The sequence below is a fragment of the Desmodus rotundus genome, chromosome 12, assembly GCF_022682495.2.
Source record: "Desmodus rotundus isolate HL8 chromosome 12, HLdesRot8A.1, whole genome shotgun sequence".
NCBI lineage: Eukaryota > Metazoa > Chordata > Mammalia > Chiroptera > Phyllostomidae > Desmodus > Desmodus rotundus.
The window spans coordinates 28,200,416-28,224,700 of NC_071398.1; the positions used below are offsets into that span (position 1 = coordinate 28,200,416).

Sequence of the window (24,285 nt, forward strand, 5' to 3'; positions counted from 1 at the left end):
GGAGCTCCTGCTGCCGTCCGGTTTCTCAGGCCCAGCACGGCCCAGTAGAATACAGGGCGAGCCTCATGTGGCATCTTCAACTTCTAGCAGCCACACTAAACAAGTACAGGAAACAGGCAAAATAATTTTGATAGTAGATTTTATTTAACCCAGTACATCCAAACTATTATTATGTCTACATCTAATCAATATAAAATTATTAATGAGACTTATATTCTTTTTTGCGCTGAGTAACATCTAGTGTGGTCGTCTCGTCTCAGGTGGAACACACCACGTTTCATGGCTCAAAAGTCACGTGTGGCAAGTGGCCGCCGCACCGGGCTGCACAGCTCGAACCTATTTGCCCCTTTATTTTATTCACAGCACTTATGAGGGCCTCGAGTGATGTGTGTGTTTACCTCTTTGTTCTCTGACCAGGACATGAACTCCCTGAGGGCTGGGCTTTTGCTTGCCCTGCTCGCCTGGACCAGCCCCAGCACACTGCAAATGTGCCAGGCCTTGCGGAGTGACGGACGCACGTGCCCAGACACGTGGAACACACAGCCACCTTCCCACGGCTCTAGAGGCAACTGGGCGGTCACTGCCATTTGGAGCCCGGTTTAATTAGAGGAGTTCAGTGAACAAGGTTCCCTCTGACCACAAATGTTGGCTATTTAAGGTAGGGACTTGTATGGTCAAAGGGCCATTGCGATGACCCTTTATTGGGTTTATTTGGGGGGCTACCATGGCACTAATGAGAGAAGGGTTAATATGACTGAGATTCTTCAGCATTGCTGGTCTGCGTTCATCTAGATGACAGATTTCGACTGGGGGCAACAGCCAGAGACACTTTTGGTTGTCGCAGCTGGGAGGGGGTGCTTCTGTCATCTAGTGGTAGAGGCCAGGAAGGCCACTAAACACTCTCCACACGGGACAGCCTCATTGCAGGGAGTCATCCGGCCCAGGGTCTGTAGTGCTGCACGGAGAAGCCCACTGCTGGTCGCCATAGCTCCATGTTCGTCGGGAAGGTTGCTAGGCTCCAGACAGTTAAGTTAATCTCCTAAAGAACATTTCTCTTTCTCTCTCTCTTTTTTTAAAGATTTTTATTTATTTATTTTTAGAGAGGGGGCAAGGGAGGGAGAGAAACATTGATGTGTGAGAGACACATTGATTGGCCTGCAAACAAGGCATGTGCCCTGACTGGGAATCGAACCTGTGACCTTCTGGTTTTCAGGCCACCACTCAATCCACTGGGCCACACCAGCCAGGGCTCTCTCTCTCTTTTGCTCTCACTCATTCACGCAAATGAAACAAAGCCTTTGTTGCAAGGGTAGCTCTTGCTTTGTTAAAGGACTCTCCGAACAAGAGGACCGTTGATACCGCTAACTCTCCGTCACGGGATTTCCATCACACACGCTGACCCGGGTGAACACAAAGGCCGTGTGCAAACAGTGAAGCGGGACTTTTGGAACGGCCACTTTCTCTAGGGCGCCCGCTGCGGATGTGACCGCGAAAGTTGCGGTCGCTCTGTTGATTCATGCACTGAACACTCCCGACATGCCTAGTGTTAATGCCCTTTAGGGTCTGTGTAGTTCTTCAGCCATATGACTTTTTTTTTTTGCCTTCTTAGCTCATCTGCAATGACAGCGCAGGGCACACAGGATGGCTGTGGCACTGTCCTATATTATTTTTACTTTGTAAACTGGGAGAGTATAATTTTACGACTTTGTTTTTTCATAGTTTATTTCACATTTTGTTTCACTCCCATTTAACATAAGCATTTTCACAATGTCATGTCTTCACTATTGTTCTCTAAACTATGTCAGTGAAGTGCCACAATTAACATAACACTTCAAATAATTTTCTTTCAGGATTTGGATTATTTTCAGTTTTTGATGGTATAAATAATGCTGTGTATAGTTTTTTGGTCATATTTCTGGTTATTTTTGGATATTTATTTAAGAAGACATGTTTCATCATCAGGGAGAATTTCAAAAGACCACAAAATGACCTTTAGAAAACACCAGAGTAACACAATAATAATTTTAAGATTTCTCCATGTTGATGAGCAGGTTTTGGATGTGTCAAGACATTTAGCCAGAAGGATGTGGGTAATGTGTGTAGGGAAATGAAGAAAGCATTAGCAAAGTGGTGGGGGGGGGAGAGAGACAGAGAGGTGAAACTGGCCTGATTAAAGCTGAAGTTCTGTCTCGAAAAGCCCAACAGCCGGGTGCTCGTGCATGGCAGCGTCCCCGTCTGCACGGCCATCGGAGGCTGCATGGGCAGCTCCGGCCAGCTCCGGACTGCAGAGCACCTTGACCACCAGTCTGGATGACGGGTGTTACGACTACGAAGCGGTGACAAACACCAGCAGTTTTTAAGCGGAGGGCTGACGGTGGCCTGCCAGGTGATCCCTGTGTCCAGCAGGGGTTGCCCAGAGCCTCCCTCCCACAGAGACACAGGTGTCCCATACACGCAGCCCTTTGCTTTGGCCCTTCATTGGGCCAACAGCAGCAAAGCACCAGCGGGAACAGAATGGACGTTTGTTCAGTCCCATCCCTGACCTCCCTTGCATTCTTCAGAGAAGGACCAAGTCCCAGATCTTTCAGGGAACGTATCCCAACCCAATAATTGAATGCAGCTATTTCCATACCAGGGGTTGGGGCAATATGCACTTATTTTGCCAAATTACCCGAAAGGATGGAAGGCCAAGTGGGTCTATATCCAAATTGCATCCAGCTGTCCCTAAATTGTCAGCTGTGTCCTTTTTTTATTAAAGAGGTACAGCTGCTCACTAAGAAGGGGGGTGCCCTGCAGTAAATTCTAACATTTGGTTATAGTGGAACCAACTCAGTAAGTTAACAGCAAAAATTAATGGAAACCAGCTGTCACCAAATCCCTTCTTGTTGCTTTAAACTAGGGGGCTCACCAATTCACTAAGGAATTTCCTAGGGTGAACTAAATATTAGTAAAGTGCAAAATGTATACCCAAATACCTGTGTGAGGTGTGACTTGTGAGTGGGACTTAGAATGACTTTCCAAGAACTAAGAAATCTCAAAGGCTTAGATTTTGGAGGAGCCACTGGTATGTAATCAGATGTCCCCTTTCCTTCCTCTCTGATCCACTGGGGACTAACTGAACTCCCGGACCCTTCTGGCTTTGGCACCGTGGTCGCCAGAGGACACGCTCCGCGAGGCGGGGCGCGTGTCTCTTCCACGGTCTGCCCCAGCGCTTACTGACCCAGGGGAGTCACGGTGTTCTTAGGAGGTCTTCGAGGACAGTTACGCCGTCTTGTTCTCCCACTGTGCTGGGGAACCAGCAGATGGCCCATTATCTCTTTTCCTGTGCGCTGTGAACATTTTAGATGTTTCCTCCTTCCTGGAGGTCATAAAATAGGAGTCATTGTCGGATGTAACCATTATGACAGCTGCACTGGAGGGGAGCCTGCGCTGAGCACCCTAAGATTTATCTCAGTGGACGTGGCATGAAGCCCTGGAGCTTCAGCTGTCTCTCCCGCCACAAACCTGCTAACGGAGATGTCCGCCTTCCGCTTCTGGCTTCCCTGAAAAGGGGACTCACGAGGGACCGCTCTCGTGGGTGGAGACTGCTGCCTTGTGGGGGCTCCACTGTCAGGCTCATCCTTCCCTCTGGGGCCACTAAAATAATCTGATCCCTCTGTCACTCTTCAGAAACGTGCAGGCCACCAGCTCGTCTCCCAGGTTACTTACCCCGGGGTACATGTCCTTGACTTGCTCACTGCTGCTCACGTGACACCATTTTCATGTAGGCTTTTGTATTCATTCCTTCATTCATTTTGTGTGCTTTCCAGAATTTCAACAGCTCTCTCCTTTTTCCTTTATTATTTTTTAAAGAACAGTCTTACAAGCATGTATTAAATTAAATTGCTTTTGTCCTGCCATCTTTTTTTCCTAAGCTTTTCTAGTCCTCTGTCTGCCCACCCCCCCATCCCCCGCAACTTCCCTGCCTACGGTTACATTGATACATTCCCTCCCTCACAAGGTAGGGTTGGCAGTAAAATTTTTTAATGCACTCTTTAACTTTGCCAACATCTGGATAATATCTGTGATCTCCCTTTCCCTTCATCCCTGAGTATACAGTCTGCCGTCCATCTTCTTGGATAGGTATGTGGCCTTTTCTAGTTTTCCTTATTGATTTTTGATGTGGGAGGAAAATGTATGCTGTATGTGTTTATACTCATTCACCCTGGATTGCTGGAATGTATCCTCCAGGAAGTCTTTTGAAGAAGGTATGAAAGACACAAACTTTCTGAATTCTTCGATATCAAAAAAAAAATCTTTGTCTTACCCTCAAAATTAAATTAAAATGCTTTTGCAAGTTTGCTTCTTTTTTCAAAAACAGTGAATCCTAATGGGTTGCCTTGGACTTAAGAGATGAGCAGAACAATGCCCGTGGGTTCCTGGTTGTGTGTCCTGCGTAAGAGAGGTTGATCAGTCCTCTCAAGGGGTGGACTGGACCCAATGCGCCGGGAGCAGCCTGGCGGGTGGAGGCGGAGTGAGCGAAGCCACCCCTCCTGCTTTGGATCAGACACTTACGTCACGCAGCCGGAGGCCAGTGGAGAGTTTTTGTTCATGTCAACACATGGACTCAGCATCCGTATAGTCAGCTAAGGAGCTGCCTCTTAACAGTGGACTTGTGTGGCTTCGGCTCAAACGTCGGACACCCTCACGTGATAAATTATGTGTTATTGAAGGGCAGAGACTGCGGCGGCATCACCCCTCTGCTCCCATGTTATCCCGGCACATGGAAGGCCCTCAGCAAACACCCAGGAATTCACACGTGCTATCAAGAGGCGTCTTTTATTTGTTGTTTCAGCCTTATAAGAGGTATTGACATATAACACTGCGTACATTTAAGGTGTACCACATAATGATTTGATATATGTGTGTTATGAAATGATCACCAGATTAAGTCAACAGGCATTAGCTGACAGTGACAATTTTTTTCTTGTGATGGGCACTTTCACGATCTACTCTCTCAGCACTTCGCAAATGTGTGATACGGTAGCGCTAACCGTAGCAGCCGCCATCTGTACCTCGCACCCCCAGAACTTACTTATCTCATGACTGGGAGTCTGTACCTTTTCACCACTTCACCCATTTTCCCCACCCGCTTCCTTTGGCAGCCACAAGTGTGACTCCTGTTTCTGTGAGGGTTTCTTTTCGATTCTACATATAAGTGAGATCGTACAGTATTTGTATTTCTGTATCTGATTTATTTAACTTAGCATAATGCCCTGAAGTTTTATCCATGTCACAAATGGCAGGGTTTTGTTATTTTTTATGGCCAAATAGTATTCCATCGTACATGTGCACCGCATTTGCTTTATCCGCTTATCCGTCCACGGACACTTAGTTTGTGTGGTGTCTTGGCTGTTGCGAACCACGCCGCAGGGAAGGCGGGGGCGCCGACAGCTCTTTGTAACGGTGATTTCCTTTCCTCTGGATGAGTGTGCGGGCATGGAATTGCTGGGTCATACGGTGGTCCTGTTTTTACTTTTTTGAGGAATCTTCATACCCTTTCCCACTGTAGCTGCCCCAGGTTGCGTACCCACCAGCGTCTCGGCCAGCATTTGCTAGCGCTCGTCTTTGTGATAACAGTCATTGCAGCGGATGCGAGGTGATATCTCACTGTGGTTTTGAAGAGGCGTCTCTGAGACGCGGCCCCTGCTGGAATCTGCCAAAATCTTTTTGGGTCCCGGTTGTGTCATTCTCTGAGTTAACTATCCCTTCGGCTTTATATCCCCCAGGCTCTGGGCCATTCGCAGGGGGGTAGGCTAGAGCCTGGGCTGGCGTCCCTTGCCTGTGAGCAGTAGAGTCCTTCCAAGGTGACTGTGGGTGAGGCGGCTCGACCACCGTATTTCATCGAATTTAAGGCATCATCAGTTGGGACAGTCACCATTTTATTTTCTGCACCATGAAGAAAGATCAAACTTTTCCATTCGAACTAACCTACGATGCTTTCTTTCCACTTAGAATTTTTATTCAGTGTTGAAAAACTCCCTTAGAATTACTTAGTCGTGAGTTATTATCAAGTGTTACTCTTGTCCGTAATAAAGAGGAAAGTATTAGCAAAATAAGGTGGGTAGAGCACTTCTGGAGCTTCACATTCAGAGAAGCCCATTCCTCTGGAGCCATCGAAGCCCATGGGTTTCTGAAAAGTGCCCTCGTCTTGGCCATCAGCGTGCTCATTGCAGAGTGCTCCCTGCTCTTCCCTTCGGGGCGGAGGGGAGCACGGGGCCGGGGCCTTGGGGGCAGGGGCATGTGCTGCTCCCTGAGGCGGGTGGTGGTTACACAGAATATTCATTTTCAGGGAATTTAGTGATATGGTGGTGATTTATGTACTTTCTGAGTTTACTTTTAATTGCTTAAAAAAAAGGGGCCTCCCCTTGTCTCCAGACGACCACTGTATTATGTGGGCCTGGCAGAGAGCAATGATACGGCACGATTCAGAGATCTTAAAATGCAAGAAACGAGACAAAAGCCAAAGGTGTACTTCAGGATAATGGCATCCAGCAGTGGTAGACCCACCCCATTACACAACGTGCAGGCCGCGGTTTCTGTCGTGCCCTCAGAGCTGTCCTGCATTCGTCAGGCGGGCACCATGCCCACAGCCGGGGCCCTCCTTCCGCGGGACCCCTCCTCCGCGAGTCTGCGAGAACACAACCACAGCGCCGAGTCTGGGGTGAATGTGGCCCTGACCTCAGTCCTCCCCGCTTCCTTTCCACGGTGCCCACAGAGCCATCCTGGCAGTGAACTCTTTCTAGGTGTCCCCTGACGCAGCTGTCTCCCTAAATCCAGTTCACAGAGTCTCCTCTTTGAAAGGAGGTTTCCATCTGCCCTCTCTCACCTGTCCTCACCTGTTACCTCCGCTTCCTCAGAGATGAGAGAGAGCGATGCGGAGACTTACCGGGAAAAGGCTATGAGTCATACTTCGCCACTGCGGCAGGCAGCCCAGCGCTCAATTCCTTGGCCGCCTGGACTCAGCCCCAACTCAAACCCCCAGCCTGGTGCCGTGCGCAGGCCTTGGGGCAGTCTGTGGGTACTGTCCTGAGAGCAGCCCCTGGGCTCTCCCACAGCCCCGATTCCTCGCTGCGGTCCTCAGCAGTACAGCTTAGCCCTCCTCTGCCCTCCGAGCGGTTCTGGGCCTTGCATGTGATCAGCTTCACGATCCCCAGATCCGTGTCTGGCCTGGGCTCTCTGGGGGCTACAGCCAGTTCCTCCCATCCACATGCAGATGTGTCCCAGTGAGCACCTTGAACCCAGGGGCTGGGGGCTATATTTCAGTGGGTGCCATGAGGGTCCTGAACGTGGGTCCCGAGCCGCCCCGTCCCAAACCCCCCACCCAGTGCTCCTTCTGGTCAGGAGCATTGCTGGGAAGCCACTTCTTGACACTTTGCCATCAGAAACCTTTGGAATGCTTTGGAAGTCCCTGCTTCAGGTGGAAGACAAGAGGGTAACTAGGTTACTCCCAAGGCCACGCTGCAGTGGTAGTTCATTACATCCCACAAACCAAAGGGAGCTGCACGCCTCCGTCTCACAGCCCACCCCGTGGGAAATGCCAGGGCTTTGCTGGGGGATCGCTCCCTGGGGATGTCTCCCCTCCGACCTCTACTTAGGAATTGACCCAGACCTCAGAGAGATGCAGCTCCGGCAGTCCTCCCTGCCAGTATCCTTGACTTTGGCTGTGACCTTGCATCTTCTGAGCAAGGGCCTCTCCTCCAGCCCTTGGGCCTCTTTTGCTGGTGCCCTGTGCCCGATCGCACAATTACTTACACCCTTGTCTTGTTCTCCTTACTAGGTGTGCACCTTTTCAAGGCTGAGTGTCAAAATTACTGTTCTTCGCACATGCTTTGCCCACAGCGCCTATGCAGAAAGCAGATTTGTGTTTCCGTGGAACTGTTGAATGAGTTTTCTTTGCCTTGTGGGTTATGTTGGAAGTTCATGGAGGTCAGGCATTGTGTGGCGGTCTCTCAGGCAGCCCAGCAGAACAGCTCAGGGGCTTGGCTTCTAAACTTCCTCGACTGAAAGATCAATAAGTGACCCTATAGCTTTTTCTCCTTCTGGTTACAGAAACATGGCAGTGCAGCATTTTTCTGACTGTCTATCCTAATTACGCTGCTTCCTCCCTTCTCCAAGCACCAAGGGCAGTGGGAGGAAGTGCGGGGTGATGATTAGGCCGGGCAGGGCCTGGCTGGGCCAGGGCCAGCTGACTGAATGCAGGGGTGGAGGATGCGGCCTGTGGCAGGTCCCCTTTGAACCCTGACTTGTGAGTTTTCAACAACAGATATTCACTGAGCAATTCATGTGCCTGGTGTGGTTCTGGCCCTGAGAATCCCATCCTGAAGAAGACAGAAGAGGCTACCGACTGGCAGGGAACTTCACTGGGGGAGCATGGTCCTAAGGTCATTAATCCTGGACTATGAAGAGTGCAGCCAATGAGAGACTGACCTTGACCTCCGGAGAAGAATTCTCCCTTCCGGTGCCAGTTCAGACGCGCTGTGCTCCCTTGTAGAGGGTTCCCTGTTCCAAACCAGCTGCCAGGAGGAAGGCCATCCTGTGTGGGAGCCAGGTGTGCCCACACACGGCCCACTGCCCTTGTCCTCACTGGGCCACACTCCCCACAAGAGGAGCCCCTGCAGCTGCCGAAGATGCTGCTGCTGTCGTACCCCAGGGAATAATCAGCCTCTCCCAGGTTCACAGCAGCAGGACAGTCCTCTCCCGCTGGGAGCTTCAGCACGCGGATCCTGTTTTGATGATCAGATCGGAGTGTTGGCACCACAGGTGCTCTCAGAGAAATCGGCCAGGAACAGTCTGTGATCCGGAGCTTGCCAAAAGCCCTTTGGTACATCTGCTATTTTTTCCCTTTTATTGAATGTATCGGGGTGACACTGGTTAAGAAAATTATCCAGGTTTCAGGTGCACACTTCCACACCACACCATCTGTACACTGTGTTGTGTGCTCACCACCACAAGTCAGGTCTCATCACCATTTCCTCCCCCACCCCTCCCCTGTCTCCCCACCCCCACCCCGGGCAATCACCACACTGCTGTCTGTGTCCCTGAGTTTTTTCTCTCTCTTTTTTCCCTGTTTTGCTCAATCCATCCATTCCTCCTCACCCAGCCCCCTAATCCCGCCCCCCACAGCCCCCCGCCCAGCTGTCAGCCTGCTTTCTATCTGTGAATCTGTCTCCACTTTGCTTGGGAGAGGGACCCTCCTGGGCGTATTAACTGTGATATCTCCAGGTGTGTGACGCTCCATCACTGCGTCACCAGGGCGATCTTATCCTCACCTAGCAGCATGCTCCAGCCAGCTAAATGCCTGTCAAATTGATTCAATGGGTGCCTTCGGATTGTTGGAGAGTTATTTTCAAAAATATGTCAGCATCTCTGTATCCTTTACAGAGCCTTTTTAGAGACATCCACTACAACAGTGTCTTTTCCTGTGAGGACCTTCATTGACAAATTCATTTTTAAATTCATGTCTGGAAAAAGTTCTTCTGCAGATGAATTTGTCAGAATGAAAAGAATTTCATGACCAGTATGGTTCCCATTTTTGCTTTGGCTGGGAGCAAACGCCACTACATTCTCTGCCCAACTGCGGTAACGGGATTCTTCGATTCCACTGGCCTGTAAGTGGCCCTAAATCCACAGTGACTGGAAGTAATGTGTGTCTGACAGCTGCTCGAACACATGGACACCTAAAAGGACATCACTGACAGTTCTTCTTCTTTGACACGTATTCATTCATTGGAACAACTATCGCTTCATAGCCCCAAATGCCCAAAAGTCTCTTTCTGTTTCCAAGGCAAAGACAGTTATCAGCCGGCCAGAAAACGCTGAGCGGATTTGCTTGCCAGGGGCTTTACCAGGGCTGAGCTGCTCAGACGCTGGCAGAGGCAGATGTGAGTCCTTGTTGTGGTCTGAGTGTGAGAGGTTCTGAGCAACAGGAAGCGATTTTTTTTTTAAAGAGCCTTGGCTTGAGCTGCCGCTGCCTGCCGTCTGGCTGGGGCTCTGGAGAGCCAGGTTGTGCTGTGGGGCTCCTGGAAGTCCTCACCACAGCCCGCCCAGGCAGCCAGCTGGGGACCCTCCCAGACTAGTGACTGCAGGGGGTTGGGGCACCTGGGGGAGCGCCGAGTGTGTTGAACAAATGCACACGGAGCTGCAGGAGGAGCATCTGCCACTGCAGCTGAGGCTCATTATTTGAGGCAGGCTGGGAGGGGTTGGGGGAAGGGGGTGCGGAAGTTGTTCGCATACCCTGATTCCCAGAACCGCCGGGCGAGACTGGTGTGCCGGGGAGCAGAGGAGTGTTCTATGGATCCTCCAGTAATTTACATTTCATCCATCGCATTCACAGCACTTTCCTTATGGGGCGATTGCATTCAGCAGCTTGTGGAAAGGCTTCCCTTCCTCCTCCACCGCCTCCTCTCCAGCTTTTTCAGTGAGGCATGATCTTCTTGGAGGCCATTCATTATTACGTCACTGAATAGTGGAACAACAGCAGATGACAGTAATCTAATAATTGATCGAGTTCAGTTATCTCAAGACAGCCCCAGAGACCAGAAATCTAGGCCAGAGGCCTGCCTGCCTTCATTCCTACAGCCAAACCCAGGCCGACTGCTGACCTTTGTTAGGTCAGTTTGAAACAACATTCTGCAGGGGACCAGAGAACTCCATTCGGTGGGTGCCTGCATGTTTGCAGATGTCACAAGAAGGATAGCCACCAGCTAGGTGCAAAGCAAAAATTCAGTTTTCTTTTGGCCTTGAAATGGTTAAAAGAAAGAAACAAGAAGGAAAGAAGGAAGGAAGGAAGGAAGGAAGGAAGGAAGGAAAGAAGGAAGGAAGGAAGGAAAGGGAAAGAAAAACAGGGTTTCCTATTGACAAAGACTGGAAAGAATACACAGAAATGGAGATGGGGTAGAGGGATCAAGAGGCTTTTCTTCCTCCTTTCTATTCCAAACCTTCCTCTGACAGCATGTTTCTAATAAAGGGAAATAAGAACTAAATGGCCTCCACAAGCTTGACCGAGTGCTGGGAAGGATCCATTTAACAGGGACCGGCGTGTGAGCCTACGGTCGGGTTGGAAGCTCAAGTGGCAGGGAAGGGCTTTGCCGAGCACGGGCCCGGGCCTTCCTCCCCAGCTAGAGGTTCCCGAACTCTCACAGCACCCTAGTGTCTCAGTCATTTTCTCCCTGGCGCCCTAGGCTGAAACAAATACCTAACAGTTCACACAGTTTAATAAGTATTTATGTCCTAATAACATACCAGCTGTTTGTACTCGTTTCCTGTGGCTGCTCTAAAAAAATAAACTTAGTGGCCTACAACAACACATTTGCTGTTTTACAGTTCTGGAGGGCAGAAGTTCAAAATCAGTCTCACGGGCTGACGTCAAGGTGTCGGCAGGGCCGACCCCCTCTGGAGGCCTCAGAGGAGGACCTCATTCCTTGACCTTTTTCAGCCTCTGCAGGCCGCCTGTGTTCCTGGGCTTGTGCGCCTTCCTCCACCTCCAAAACCAGCTTGGGAGCATCATCCCATCTCTTCCTCTGACTCTGGCCCTCCTGCCTCCCTCATATAAGGACCTTTGTGATCATGTCAGGGCCCACCCAGATAATCTGGGATCATCTCTCCATCCCTAGGCCTGACCTTAATCATATCTGCAAAATCCTTTTGTCAGGGCCACCATTCAGCCTACCACAATATTTAAAAAATATTTCTCTTTCATTCTTAAACTCCTATAATTACTTACTAATGGGACGTATACCTGTTGGGTTCAGCTTCTAAACCTTGGACTCTGATTAGACACGGCCACTCTCCTTGTCCCACATTGATTTTTGTGCAATACTTGCGGTACCATCTAAAGGAACACAGCATGATCTAAAGGTGAAACTCTTCGAGCTAGTAAGTGTCAAGTTATGATCATGTTTCCCTCAAAAAATTGAAATAGCCCATGGCACCCGTGGGCTATTTGCTCAGGTGTCTGAGGTGCCTTGGCCCAGCTGGAGAACCTCAATCGAGGTGAAAAACATCTCCGCTCAGCTCCTTGGGCTGGGCCTTACGTGGTGAGGCCAAGGAGACAGCATCCTCCTCGGCCAGGCTGTCTCCTGTAGCCCTGGGCAGTGTCCAGCTAACACATCCAGCTAAGAAGAGGCCATTAGACCCAAAGTCTGCTCCTGGCCAAGCCCCAGCCCCCTTGCTGGATGGGCTGAGGCTCATTGGCCTCCATAGCCTCTCACACCCTTCCCTTCCACAAAAGGTCATGCAGAGCAGGCTCCTCAGGGCACTCCGTGGTCACAACCACGGAGGGAGGACAGACTTACTTTTCCTGTATTCTTTGGACATGTTTCCTGAAAGACATTTACTGAAAGCCATGGAGGGCATTCAATTGACCGGTCACTGCATTAGTCAAAGAAGGCTGCCTGAATGAAGTAGGGTGCCCACGTCTAGGGAGGGAACCGTCCTTCAAGGGTTCAATCCCAGTGTTAGCATGGGTCTGGAGGCTGTGGATGCTGCCTTCCCAAGACCCTCACCTTCTCTCTGGACAAACCTCGGCATGGGTGCAGGTGGGGCTGCAGTCTTGTGAACTGGAGCCTTAGGATAAAGGGTGCTTTAGTATAGTAAGTAACCCACATTTGGCTGGGGCGTGCAGTTCTTCATAATGCTCACTGGGCCTCGACACACGTAGGCAAAGCAACACAGGTTTTCTGCGGGGAGGTTAGCTCCAGCAGGTGGCATTCAAGTTGTGGTTGAAGAGAGGTCAAAATGTAGCAGGAGCTCAGGCAGCATCTGCAAGGGACCTGTGGCCTCTAGTCCTGAACGGTACAGGGTTCTGCTCTCCACCCACATGGCCAGGTGACCCCACATGGCCACACCCTCCCCCCTCCAGCCCAACTTCTCGTGTCTAAGGTGGGAGTGAAAAGGAAATATTCCCCTAGCAGCTTGACGGAGTGGTCAGGAATGAACCGTTTTTACATATTTTTGTGCCTTGGAAAGCATCAAATGCTTTAATATTATCAACTGCTCTGATAATAGCAACCCCAGCTTCTTTATTCAACTCTCTCACGTCGTCACAGGGGGTCTTGTGCAGTTCACCCCCACGAGCTGGGGGGGCTAGTCTGGCTCCCTACGCGCTGCTTCTGAGACCTTCCATGTGTGAGCTCATCTGTCTTGGTAATAATCCAAATGATTAGGGCAAGCAAATTCAAATTTACATTTTCCAAAAATAGGAAATTTTTGATTTAAATGATTTTTCCAGCCTGACGGAGTGGAGCTAAAACTCAGGGAAGAGGTTGGTTTTCCTCTGTGTGGGCCAATCGTGAGGTAAAGTAAGTAAGCAAACCAGATGCCTTAGTCAGCCAGTGGGGGTGAGGGGCTGTTCTGGCTCACCCGTCCCGGTTCTGTCGTCTTCAAAGTGAACCTGCCCTTCCCTGTGCGGCGCCCTGCACTTAACCTGAGAGCAAAACAAACAGGTCAGGGTTCTGAGTTCGGGCACGGCAGTGTTTTGACCTTACAGTTGAGATGAGGGTGCACGTGTGAAACCCACCGAGCATATACCCCACCGTACAGATTTCGGAGGAGGTAATCTGGGGTGCCATCATAGCCTTCACAGTGTGCAAATCTCTGACCCACCAGCTCCACTTCGAGGAACGTGTGCTCGGGGGAGCATCAGGGAGGCGGCTGCAGGGGCAGCGTGGTGGGCAGGAGCACAGGCTTCGCTGTGTTTGGGTTCCGTGCTCCGTCACGTCCGAGCTGGGTGTAGGCAGGCCCCTGCTTCGCCTCTCCAAGCCCTGGTTTATTGATGGGAGATGGGAGGCAGGCCAGGTGCACGTGAACACAAGCCCATGTGTGTGACGTGTGCTGGTCCAGAGAGGTTTTGCAGTCCGTACTTTGTGTGGGAGGAGCAGCATGTCTGACAGTTCTCCAGGACAGTAAGAGAGAGAGAGGTGCCTGAGGTTGTTGGCCAGGAGCAGAGTTACAGAAAGTTCTAGATTCTCCCCCAGGGAACCTCCTCTGATTGCTCAAGGCCAACTTGCTAGGCAAGTCCTACCTCTGGTTGCCCGGGGATGTTGGGGAAATCAGAGTCTGAGCAAAGCCCCTTGGGGATGTGGCTAAGCAGCCACAAGAAGGCAATCTTCTCCCAAGTTCCTTCTGCAGCTTGTCCCCCTGTGGCAGGAAAAGGCTGGGCGGAAGGCGGTGGCCGAAGGTCAGGAACCCCACACGGGAATGTGACCCTGGCCCCTCTGCTCTCCTGTTCTCCACTGTTGCCCGAGCTCAGTTCCTCCCACGGGGGCCCCGCACCCTTAGAACGCATCCAGGCTCCCACTGTTCTGGGCACGCCCTCCCTGCTCTTCTGGCTCAGCCCACCTGGCCAACCCCTTCTCTGAGAGCGGCTGCTCTCCACCTCATCAGCCTTAGCAGTTCCTGAACTTTCCAAAGTCGTCACTGCCTAGGGCCCCTGTGCAGGCCGTTCCCTCTGCCCAGAGCACTCTCCTCCGCTCAACAGACCCTCACGTCTTCCCGGCTGAGCCCTGACCCCCAGTCCAAAGAAGCCTCCCCTCCCAGCACTCTCAGGACATCACCTTGAGACTGTCTCTGGGTTTTTATTTTGTTGACTGTCTCTTTCCCTCCCTGCCCTCCAGCACACAGACACACAGGCAGATGCTCCATACGGCCTTGTTCATGGCTGCGTTCCCAGCTCCTTGCACTGTAGCTGATGCACGTGGCTGCTCAATAAATAATTGTTGACTGAATAGATGGTTAAAGCCATTGGAAGTTACAGGTTGACTTGGAGTATTAGCTTGATTTGGTTGGTAGCAACTTCTGCCATAAGGTTTAGGAAATAAACTGTAGAAATGCAAGTGTGGGAAGGTTTGTTCTGCTTGTGGTCTGTAGAAAAGCATTTTTAATGTCCACACTCTGGAATTGCCAAGACTCCGCCATGATTTAAAACCCCGAGTCTCAGAATCTGGATCCACAGTGGGTCTGGGAGCCTCCTTGTGTGCAAAACAAAGCAAATGGACTGGGGGGCAATCCATAGCTGTGGTTTCTTCAGCCAACAATGTGTTGTGAAGTAAGTTTAAACTAGGGGCCAAGGTTGAAGAGCTGGAAGATTTCACACAGTAGGTTTCAGCATTCTCTGGAAAGGTCTCTCGGTCTGATACCACTGGGCCTGAGGTCCTGCACGGCAGCACCTGGCTGGTCCTGAGCACAGCCAGTGAGGTCAGTCCCCTCTGGGCTCACTTCCTCTGTGTCCTCCGGCTGGCCCGGCACAGGTAGTCACTTAAATGTGTGACCCTGGCGTGCTCAGAGTGACTGTCACCCTGTCCTGCACAGGGGCCCATGATTACATACATTTCCTTCCTGGAGGAAGGGGTAGGATGGCTTCAAGGCCCTTAGCACGAGCGGCCCCTGCACCCTGCTGTGAGTTCTGTGAACAGGCTTGGCATCCCCGCCTTCTCTCCCGAGAGACACGAGACGCCTGGGCTGGGGGCCCGGGGGCAGTGGCGTGAGATGGCAGTGCACCGGAGCAGCACGGGAGCTGCACGGGAGCCCAGGGCCCGAAGGCCACAGCCGCAGTGCCCTCACGGTGCTCAGGACCGGGCCCTCACTTGGTGCCTGTCATTCTCACTGTGTCCCCTCCTTCCCCAGCCCACAGAGGAGGCAGAGGGAAAGAATGACTCACGCGCTCCCAGAATGTTCTAGCTAGGGAGGCACTGGGAGAGCTGCTCACGAGCCTCAGGCTGGACCACAAATAGCCACGACAATTGGGTCTGATCCGGAGTGTCCTGTGCTGTGTGGGCTTCTGCTTCGGTAAATACACAGCCCTTCCGACCACGTGATGTGTTGCAAGATACTTGTTCCCTTTTCCCTCTGAATTTTTATTTATTGCAAACTGCATTGTTGTGGTAAAGAACAAAATAGAAAGGGGAAATTACTCTGTGCCAGCCCTGAACACACTTCTTTCTTTTCTGGTCCTTTTTCATATGTCACGTAATTGTAATTATAGTAAAATTAAAATTCATTCACTCAGTAGTGAACCCAGAACAGAGGATGGCATGCGGTAGGGCTAAGTAATTATTTGTTAATGGTGAATATTTTGTTTATTTAACTACGAACTGAACATTCAGTGATGTTCTGTCTAATTGTGTTCTTATTGCATGTACACTGATTACTATTGTGCCAAATTATTAGAACTTATCTGCCATTTTACTATATTTGGATTTTGCCCCCAATTTATCAGGATTAGAAATACTGTTGCACTGAGCATTTTTCTTCAAATAACTGTTTTTCAGTATTTTGAATTATTTTCTTAGGATAAATGCCAAGCATTTAAATTTCTGGATCAGAGAGAGAAAAATAAGAATTATAGAAATTGCTTTCTGAAATATATATCCCTATTACCAGGATTGTTTGAGCATGTTAATTTTATCATAACCTCATCAGCATTTAGATTATAATTTTTCAATTTTTGCTAATTTAGTAGTACAAGATGGTACCTAATTGTTTTAACTTACTTATCTGTATATGTGGTTATTTGTATGGATTGAAGAACTGTCGAAGCATTTAATAATGGCGTTTCCTCTTGTGTGCCTTACCTATTTGAGTAGGTTGTATATTTATTAGAATATAGATTTTTAGTACATCTATTAGAATATAGATTTTTAGTTGGATTTGGGTGAATTTGTCATGTTAGTTGATTGACTCCATTTCCCTATCATAGTGGCTACAAACATTTTCCTAGTGTGTGAGTGTCCATGTTAATATCAGGTGTGTTGTTGCGGGTGTGAGCTTCTGTTCTTTGGAGAGCCTGGGCACATGGCTGCCAGAAGGACCTCAGAGATCGGACCTGGCCTCGCCGTCTCAGAGGGGGAGACGCAGCCCAGAGAACAGAGGCCGTGGTTCACTGCCATGGGAGGGGAGCCGGGGCTGCCCGACCCCAGCCTGCCACCCCTTCTCCTCGAGCCCTCTGGGTGGTAGTGCGCTGCTGCTGTCTGAGCTCCTGGAGACCCTATCGCTCTCCTGGCCCAGAGGTTCTTTCGCACATGTCTTTCTTAGACCAAGGCAAGCTTTGTAGGACTCTACTGAGGGTGGTGGCTGTCACTCCGACGACAAGGAGCCAGCCATTACATCTTTCTGACTCAGGGCATTTAAAAATATCCTGGGCTGGGGAATTTGGAGGAACCCATAATCAATTTATGAATATTAAGCTCTTAACAGGCAGTAGATGCAGCTTCGATATTGAATTACCCTCAGAAGATGCATTAGTTCATCAACACCAGCAGCCACCTGCCTGCCAGATGTTGTCCTACATACTCGGGCCTGTAAAAAGGGAGAAGAGAGATGTGGCCCCGGTTGGGCTGTGCTATTGCCTGGAGGAGCTTTGGCAGCCAGAGGGCTTGTACTTCCTGCTTCGCTGTCTGCCGCTCCCCGCCGGGGAGGCTGGGCCCCGGAACTGGCAGGTGACTCCGAATTGGCTGTCAGGAGACCTGGTTTAGAAGCAAACATCCTATCCCCAGCTCTGCTGCCATGCAGCCTGTGTCGTCGACTCTCCAGATCCTAAAGCATGGTCGTGGTCAGGTCCGTTCATCATTCAAAAAACATACGGGGAACACTTATTTAGTCAAGACTCTGTGCTGCGCACTTGGGTTACTGCACAGGTGGCTAAGGCCTGGCCCAGCCTCCAAGGGTTATACTTCAGTGGGATACACGGAAATACTAATATCTACCTGTCACACAAGCAGAATTATAAATGAATGTAAATAAAATACCAGGGCCCACAGAGGACTCAGGAAGTAAATTATTTTGAGTAGGGTTCAAGGGAACCTTCTCAGAAGAGCTGCTACTAAGCCAAGCCTTGAGGGATGGATAGGATTCTGGATGGGGCTGAGGGAGGAAGATAGAAGAGAAAGAAGAGGACCACCCAGCCTAAGGTACAGAAGGACAGACACCAGAAGGCGCATGTCATCATCCAGGGAGGCTGCAGTGCAGGGAGAAGTTGTGGAAAGGAGAGGTTGGGTCCAGATGATTAGAAATCATCAGGGGTTTTGAGAGGGATGATGAGAAGCAACATGTATGGGAAGCCTGGGAAGGTTCCGGGTCTCAGATGAAAGAGTGTTAAGAAAGGAGCCCAGGAAGGAAGAGACGTGAGCCTAGGAGGTGAGGGGCCCCTGTGCTTAGCAGAAGTCTCTCTTCCTGATATGGCTGATGCCACCCGTCTTCCATGGCTGGTGATCCCCGTGATGGTGGATCACAGATGTGTCTCTGGCGACTCTGATTCCAGCTTGAATTCCAGCTTCTTATTGGCCCCCGTGTGCTGGGCCGGAGTGGGGGGAGGGCCGGCAGACGCAGGCCTCTTGTAGTCTATTTGCTTGGCTTGGAGAAATCCTGATCGTTGGTGTTTACTTGTTCATTTATTCAAGAAATACTTATAGAGTGCCTGCTGTGTACACACGGTAAAGCAGACAGGAGGAAAATGACAGTAGGGTAGAAATGACCCAAATTCTGGAAGTTTGGAGCCTGTTCTCTTTACAGGGAATTGGATACCTAGTTCATTCCCTGAAGTCTGGGTTCTCAGTGCTGAATCTCCCTTACACCAGGAGCTGCTCTCCCGCTGATCGTGTTAATGTGCTTCCATCCTAGATGCCTTAGGGCCACGTGAGCTGCCCCAAAGGACTCATCCCTGGTGTCCAGAAGTCTCCAAGCAACTCACATGTGCTCGGCAGGCTCCCACTTGGTCTCCAGCTCCCACTGACACTCCAGGGAATCCAGTCCTCTGGCCTACTCACCTGGCACCCTCCTCGGCAGCCCACTAGAGCCATGGAGGCCCCGGAGGTCCCTGTGGGCGCGCTGATTGACTTCGAGACTGAGCCATCTACCTCCTCACCCATGGAGGCCCTGCCACCAAAGCTGCAGGATGGGGACAGCTCCCAGGGTGACGGCGGGTCAGAGAGTGAGACCACGGAGTCAGCAGACAGTGAGAACGACATGGGCGAGTCGCCCTCACACCCGTCCTGGGACCAGTACCACCGCTCCTCCTCCAACGAGTCCTTCTCTTCCAACCAGAGCACGGAGTCAGCCAAGGACGAGGAGGCCCTGGAGCTCAGGGAGTTCATGCGCAGCTATGTGGAGAAGATCTTCTCTGGAGGGTAAGCCCCCAGGGCCTCTGCTCTTGGCTTTGTCCCAGAGAGGAGCGTCACCCAGGGCCAGGGCTTCCAGCCCCTCACCAGCCAGTGATGGGCCTCCCTGGTGCTTCAAAACCCCACCCCAAGTTGCAGATAGAATCAGGTGGGGAATTTTTACCCCTTCTTCCCTCCCCCCAATGCTGTGATCACTCCACTGTCACTCTCTCCTCATCATTGCTGATTCCAAGAGGACATTAGCTCTGCTTTCCCAGGACCTGAGCACTTTCAGGTTTGCTTCTTGCTGGCATTCCATGTCCAAGTCATGCTTGGCTAGGGGGCTGCAATTATTAGCTGACATTAAACTTAGGGGCAATAGAAGGCAAGGGGTCTCAGTGCCCCATGCTCTTTGCGATGCTCCTGGGCAGCTGAGCCTTAAGCAGCTGCTACGATGGTGACTCTTCCTCGCACCTCTCCTGGCCTTTCTTTTGTGGTTCTTGAAGGGGTAGGTAAGCAGCGTTGCCCATTGGAGCAGCAGGAAATGGAAGTGGGAGTTAGAATGCAGACAGAGGAACAGGGAATCTGTGGACAGGCCTCTGGCTTTCCTGCCCTCATGTATGAACAGCTCAACCAGCGGTAAGAGGAGGCAAGCAAACCCAAAATCATGGGCGGCAGGGGTTCACCAGAGGTCTTGCATCATTCAGAGATGAAGGTCTTACTACTCAGACTGTCTTCTGTTGACCCAAAGCACCAGCATCACTGGGGGCTTGTTAGAGAGGCAGAGTCTCCGGCTTCACGCCGCCCCACTGAGTCTGAGTCCGCCTTTTAACAAGGCCGCGAGACTCCTCACACACGTTACAATCTGGGGAGCTCTGGGAGAAGGGCAAATTGCCCGTTTTCATTAAAGCAGTAAGAATTTCTGCCTGTCGACTCTCTGCAGAGAGTACATTCTTTCCTATCATGATTAGGTCCCTTGTTTATAACTGGCAACGCTGGTGTCTGCCTTTTCCAGGTATGCCTCTGTTTTCCAGCAGTTAAAAGAGGGACAATTTCTAATGGTAATCCAACCATTTGACTATCCAAGATGCATTTCTGTTTGATTTTGCACGCATTCTGGGAGAACAGTAGATGTGGCTTCCTACTTACTTTGTTTGACTAACACTGATATTTCTCTGAGTGCGCCCAGCTTATGAAAAGGGAGGCAAGCCCAGAAGCTTGTCAGTCTGCCAGGGAGGCTGGTCTACATTCGCGGCAGCCTGTCGGCAGTATGGAACCTGGACAACTGGATCGGATACATTTTCAAGAGCTTTCCAAAAATCACTGCAAATGGCTGGCAAATTCTTGCATTTCATCTGGTGTTTGGGGATAAATGAGACCAAGATGTTTTCTATAGAACCTTCAATAAATGAAATATTGCACCTGCCAATTGATCTTCAGCCCCTACTTTATACTGTAGTCATTAAACTTGGGTGGGGTGTTGGCCCCTATGAAGAGGGATCAGAGGTGGTTTGAGGTCAGCGACCACTTTGTCCACCCTGGAGTTGGGGACTCCCTGCGGTCCCCTAGTCTCTACCCCTCATGCACAGACTGCATAGAGGTCAGCAGACTGACTTGTCAGAAGCTTCGAGGAATCAGCCACCACGCCCTCCCTCTGATTGGTGGTGGGAGGTGGCATCGGACACAGGTGTCCTGCTGAGGCTGAGGCGTTCTGCAGTTCAGTGGGTGGGTCCATGCCGGCTTTAGCACCAAAGATTAGCGAAATGCACTGCAGAACCAAGTCTCAGAGGAGGGGGATGTCACCCTTGTTGGTGTCCGGACCACCTAACTGGAGGCAGGAGGACAAGGGAGAATGAAAGTGGGCTTTGGAGCCAGGAAGTCTGGATGAAGCCCCCGTTTCCTCCCCAGCTGTGTTGGACCCTCCAGGCCAGTCTCCTCACCTGTGCAGCAGAAATAACACCGTTCCCTCAAGGAGGTTACCCAGAGGGTAACATGAACAGATGTGGTCAGGCAGCTGTACTCAGCTGGGTGCAGTACTTACTCGTGCCTTTCTCTCCTCTTCCCCCTACTGTTACCTTTTTTATTTCAGAGGATTTAAAGTTGTTTTTTCTCCTTCTGCTCCTTTTTTTCAGGGAGGACTTGGACCAGGAGGAGAAAGCCAAGTTTGGGGAGTACTGTAGCAGTGAAAATGGAAAAGGCCGGGAGTGGTTTGCTCGATTCGTAAGTGCCCAGGTAAGGGCAGGTGCCAGGAGGAGCGCCCAGGTAAGGGGAGGGGATGGGCAGGGGGCTGGTGGTGTGTAGCATCTGCTCTTCCTCTTTAATTCCTCCACTCAGAGGAAAAGAGTCAAGGGAAATGACCCAACAGGGGGAAAAAAGTGACTCTTACCTCAAGGTGTTCTGAAAAGGCCTATTTAGAACACTGGGAAGAGGGAAGCAGCTCACTTGGACACCTCGCTGGAAAGGAACAAGTGAGCAACTGGCCTGCCCACCACAGGAAACTGCAGAACAGTTAGGTGTTTAAAGGCAAGCGTGTGGGTTACGCCCATACATATTTTTGTTAGATTACCCACAATATTCCGTTTCCTAGAGATATATTCAAGACAATGACAGCCTGTAAGTCCAAAAACAATTACATTTTATAAATATCCAATAGGTTCTTTTTCTGTGAAGTGGCTTAAGTTCTTCGTGTTTGAAGTATTTTTATCACAAGTAATTTGTTCTTCAAAGAATTAGAAATGCTTGTAAGCAAAATTAGAAAAACTACTCATAAATCTACAGTCCAGAAATAGCCAGTGTTGTCATTAAGGGTCTCGCCCCTCCACACTTTTTCGTGTGTAGGTGAGTGTGTAAAGTTCCTAGTTTTTAGAATCCCATGAGGAGGAGACACAGGAAAACAGCTGCCTGAGCCCCAGGGAGCTGGGTCACGTGCTGGGGTCCTGGTTTCCGTAGATCAGGGGCGGCTGTTATGGGCCTGGGCTCTCATCCCAGCTGCCTTGCGGGGTGCTCAGGGTGGTAAGCCCGCAGCCTCTCTGAGCTGCCGTGTCCCTCTGCCACCTGGCTGCCCCGGTGACGTGTCTTCCCTCTTCCCGGACAGCGCTGCAATTCCAAGTGTGTCTCAGAGGCGACCTTCTACCGCCTGGTGCAGTCTTTTGCAGTGGTCCTGTTCGAGTAAGTAATGCTATTGCGCTGCCCTGCCCTGCCCCGCAGTGACCCGGTTGTGAGTAACAGCCGTCCGAGTCATCAGCTCGCAGCTGCTGTGACACACCCAGCACCAGCCACAAGGAGAAGTCGTGACCAGCTTCTCATGGGAGGGAGTTAGTGAGAACCCTTACCTGACAGCAGAGATTAGAGGACCACAGCTGGGTGTGAGTAAATTCCTCCACTCAGGTCCTCTCGACAGGCTGTGATTACACTCAGCTGGCCTTACCCTCCTCCGTCAGAGATCTGGAATTTTCTTGATTTCCTGTTGTGAAGTACTTCAGACTCAGTAACCGCCCACTCAGTGGTACGACTGGATGACAGAGCCGGCTCCGAGCAGGAGTTTGGCACTGCTGGAGCCTTTAGTCAGAAAGGCCTTCAGCCAGTGTGGGGTGGTGGGCAGGGCCCCTCCGCCTCCATGGGCTGTGGGGGGCACACTCCGGACTCGGGGGGCTCTCCTTTGGAGGCCCTATAGCTCTGGGACTACGTCAGAGCAGACAACGTGTCCTCCAAATGACAAATCTAAGGGACCCATTTAGGCCTGGGGAAGCCAAGCAGTGGCTTTAATGATAGCCCAGGTAGACAGGGCAGACTGTGCGTGGGGAAGGAAGGGGCTGATCTGACAATCACTTGCGTTCCCCTTCACCCCCATCACCTCAGTGCAGCCTCAGAGCAGGTCCTGGTCCCATGGCTTATACCATGGCCACCTCCCTGTGGCCCCTTGTCCATTTTGTCCTTCCCTTCCTTCTCACGACAGAAATGTAGCTCTTCTCGTCTATCTTAATGCCCCTGTGTCTCTGTGTCGCCTCACCCTTCCCACCACGAACATGGGGTGTGCCTGTCCTGGAGGAAAGCGACCGAAGTTGCCGAGGGTCGGTGTGTTCCCCGCACTTGCTCACAGCACCCCGAGTGCAGGACGCAGTCCCGGTGGGAGGCCTGGACGTGCCTGCCTCAGCTAGGGCACACGGGAGCTCACACAAAGCAGCCCCGAGGTGTACAACATGCTCTCAGGTGCCGAAGACATTTCGACTTCCAGGCATTCGTATCCGTAGGAATTTTCATGGACCCGTAGTTTGCATACATTTGCCTGTCTCAGCTGGTCACAAAGTTATTTAATTCTAATTTCCTGTGCAGTTTTCCTTAAATAAATAAAATTGGGGGAAAAAATTAAATGCAAGTTTCAACCCTGCCAAAACACAAAAAATCTTTTTATCACTTTGTGAGCATATGTATTGTATTTTTTGTATGGTTGCAAACAAAATAATATAAAACTTCATGATATTTTGAAATATTTATTATTTTGTAAAGTATGACTTTTATAATGTGAAATTTATTAGTATTTTTAGTTTTTATACTTTTATTTAGTCTGTTATGGTTTTATTAGTAGTTTAGTTCTCTAAAGTTATTAAATTATTTTTATATTAAAAGATTGACAAAAATGGCCCAAACCCACCATCTGGATCATTCTCATTGACCTTTCTTTTTTTTAAAGTATTGCTTGTCCAAGGTTAAAAACTCAACAGGAAAGCAAAGTGCAAAGGGGAATAGGATGCAAAGGTACACAGAAGCCTGGGATGAAAAGGAAAGCCTCACCCTTGCTGCTATGGCTCAGTGGACTGAGTGCTGGCCTAAGAACCAAAGGGTTGCAGGTTCGATTCCCAGTCAGGGCACATGCCTGGGTTGCGGGCCAGGTCCCCAGTAGGGGATGCACAAGAGGCAACCAGACACTGATATTTCTCTCCCTCTCTTTCTCCCTCCCTTCCCCTCTGTCTAAAAATAAATAAATAAAATCTTTATTAAAAAAAAAGAAAAGGAAAGCCTCTTTCACACCCTTTTCTCTCACTTTAGACCCACCTCCCAATGAAAACCTCTTGTATGATGCGCATATCAGCAGATTTTTTTTTGAAAAGGCATTTACCGACAGCTCCGCATGTGCAGTGGCGATGTAGTACTGCCG

The 24,285-nt window shown here is 50.4% G+C and overlaps 1 protein-coding gene across 3 annotated transcripts in view; it reads left to right on the forward strand.

Annotated features, from left to right (window-relative positions):
- Positions 1-24,285, forward strand: part of KIAA0513 (KIAA0513 ortholog) — a 51,517-nt gene that overhangs the window by 7,855 nt on the left and 19,377 nt on the right. For 2 of the 3 annotated variants that reach the window (XM_024556026.4, XM_053915342.2), the window contains exons 2-4: positions 18,655-19,160; positions 21,263-21,362; positions 22,225-22,298. In XM_024556026.4, coding sequence (XP_024411794.1) covers positions 18,832-19,160; positions 21,263-21,362; positions 22,225-22,298 — 503 coding nt within the window. In that variant the 5' untranslated portion in view covers positions 18,655-18,831. Of the gene's footprint in view, positions 1-417; positions 659-18,654; positions 19,161-21,262; positions 21,363-22,224; positions 22,299-24,285 lie in introns of all 3 variants that reach the window. The other variant, XM_045191784.3, reaches the window with a different exon arrangement.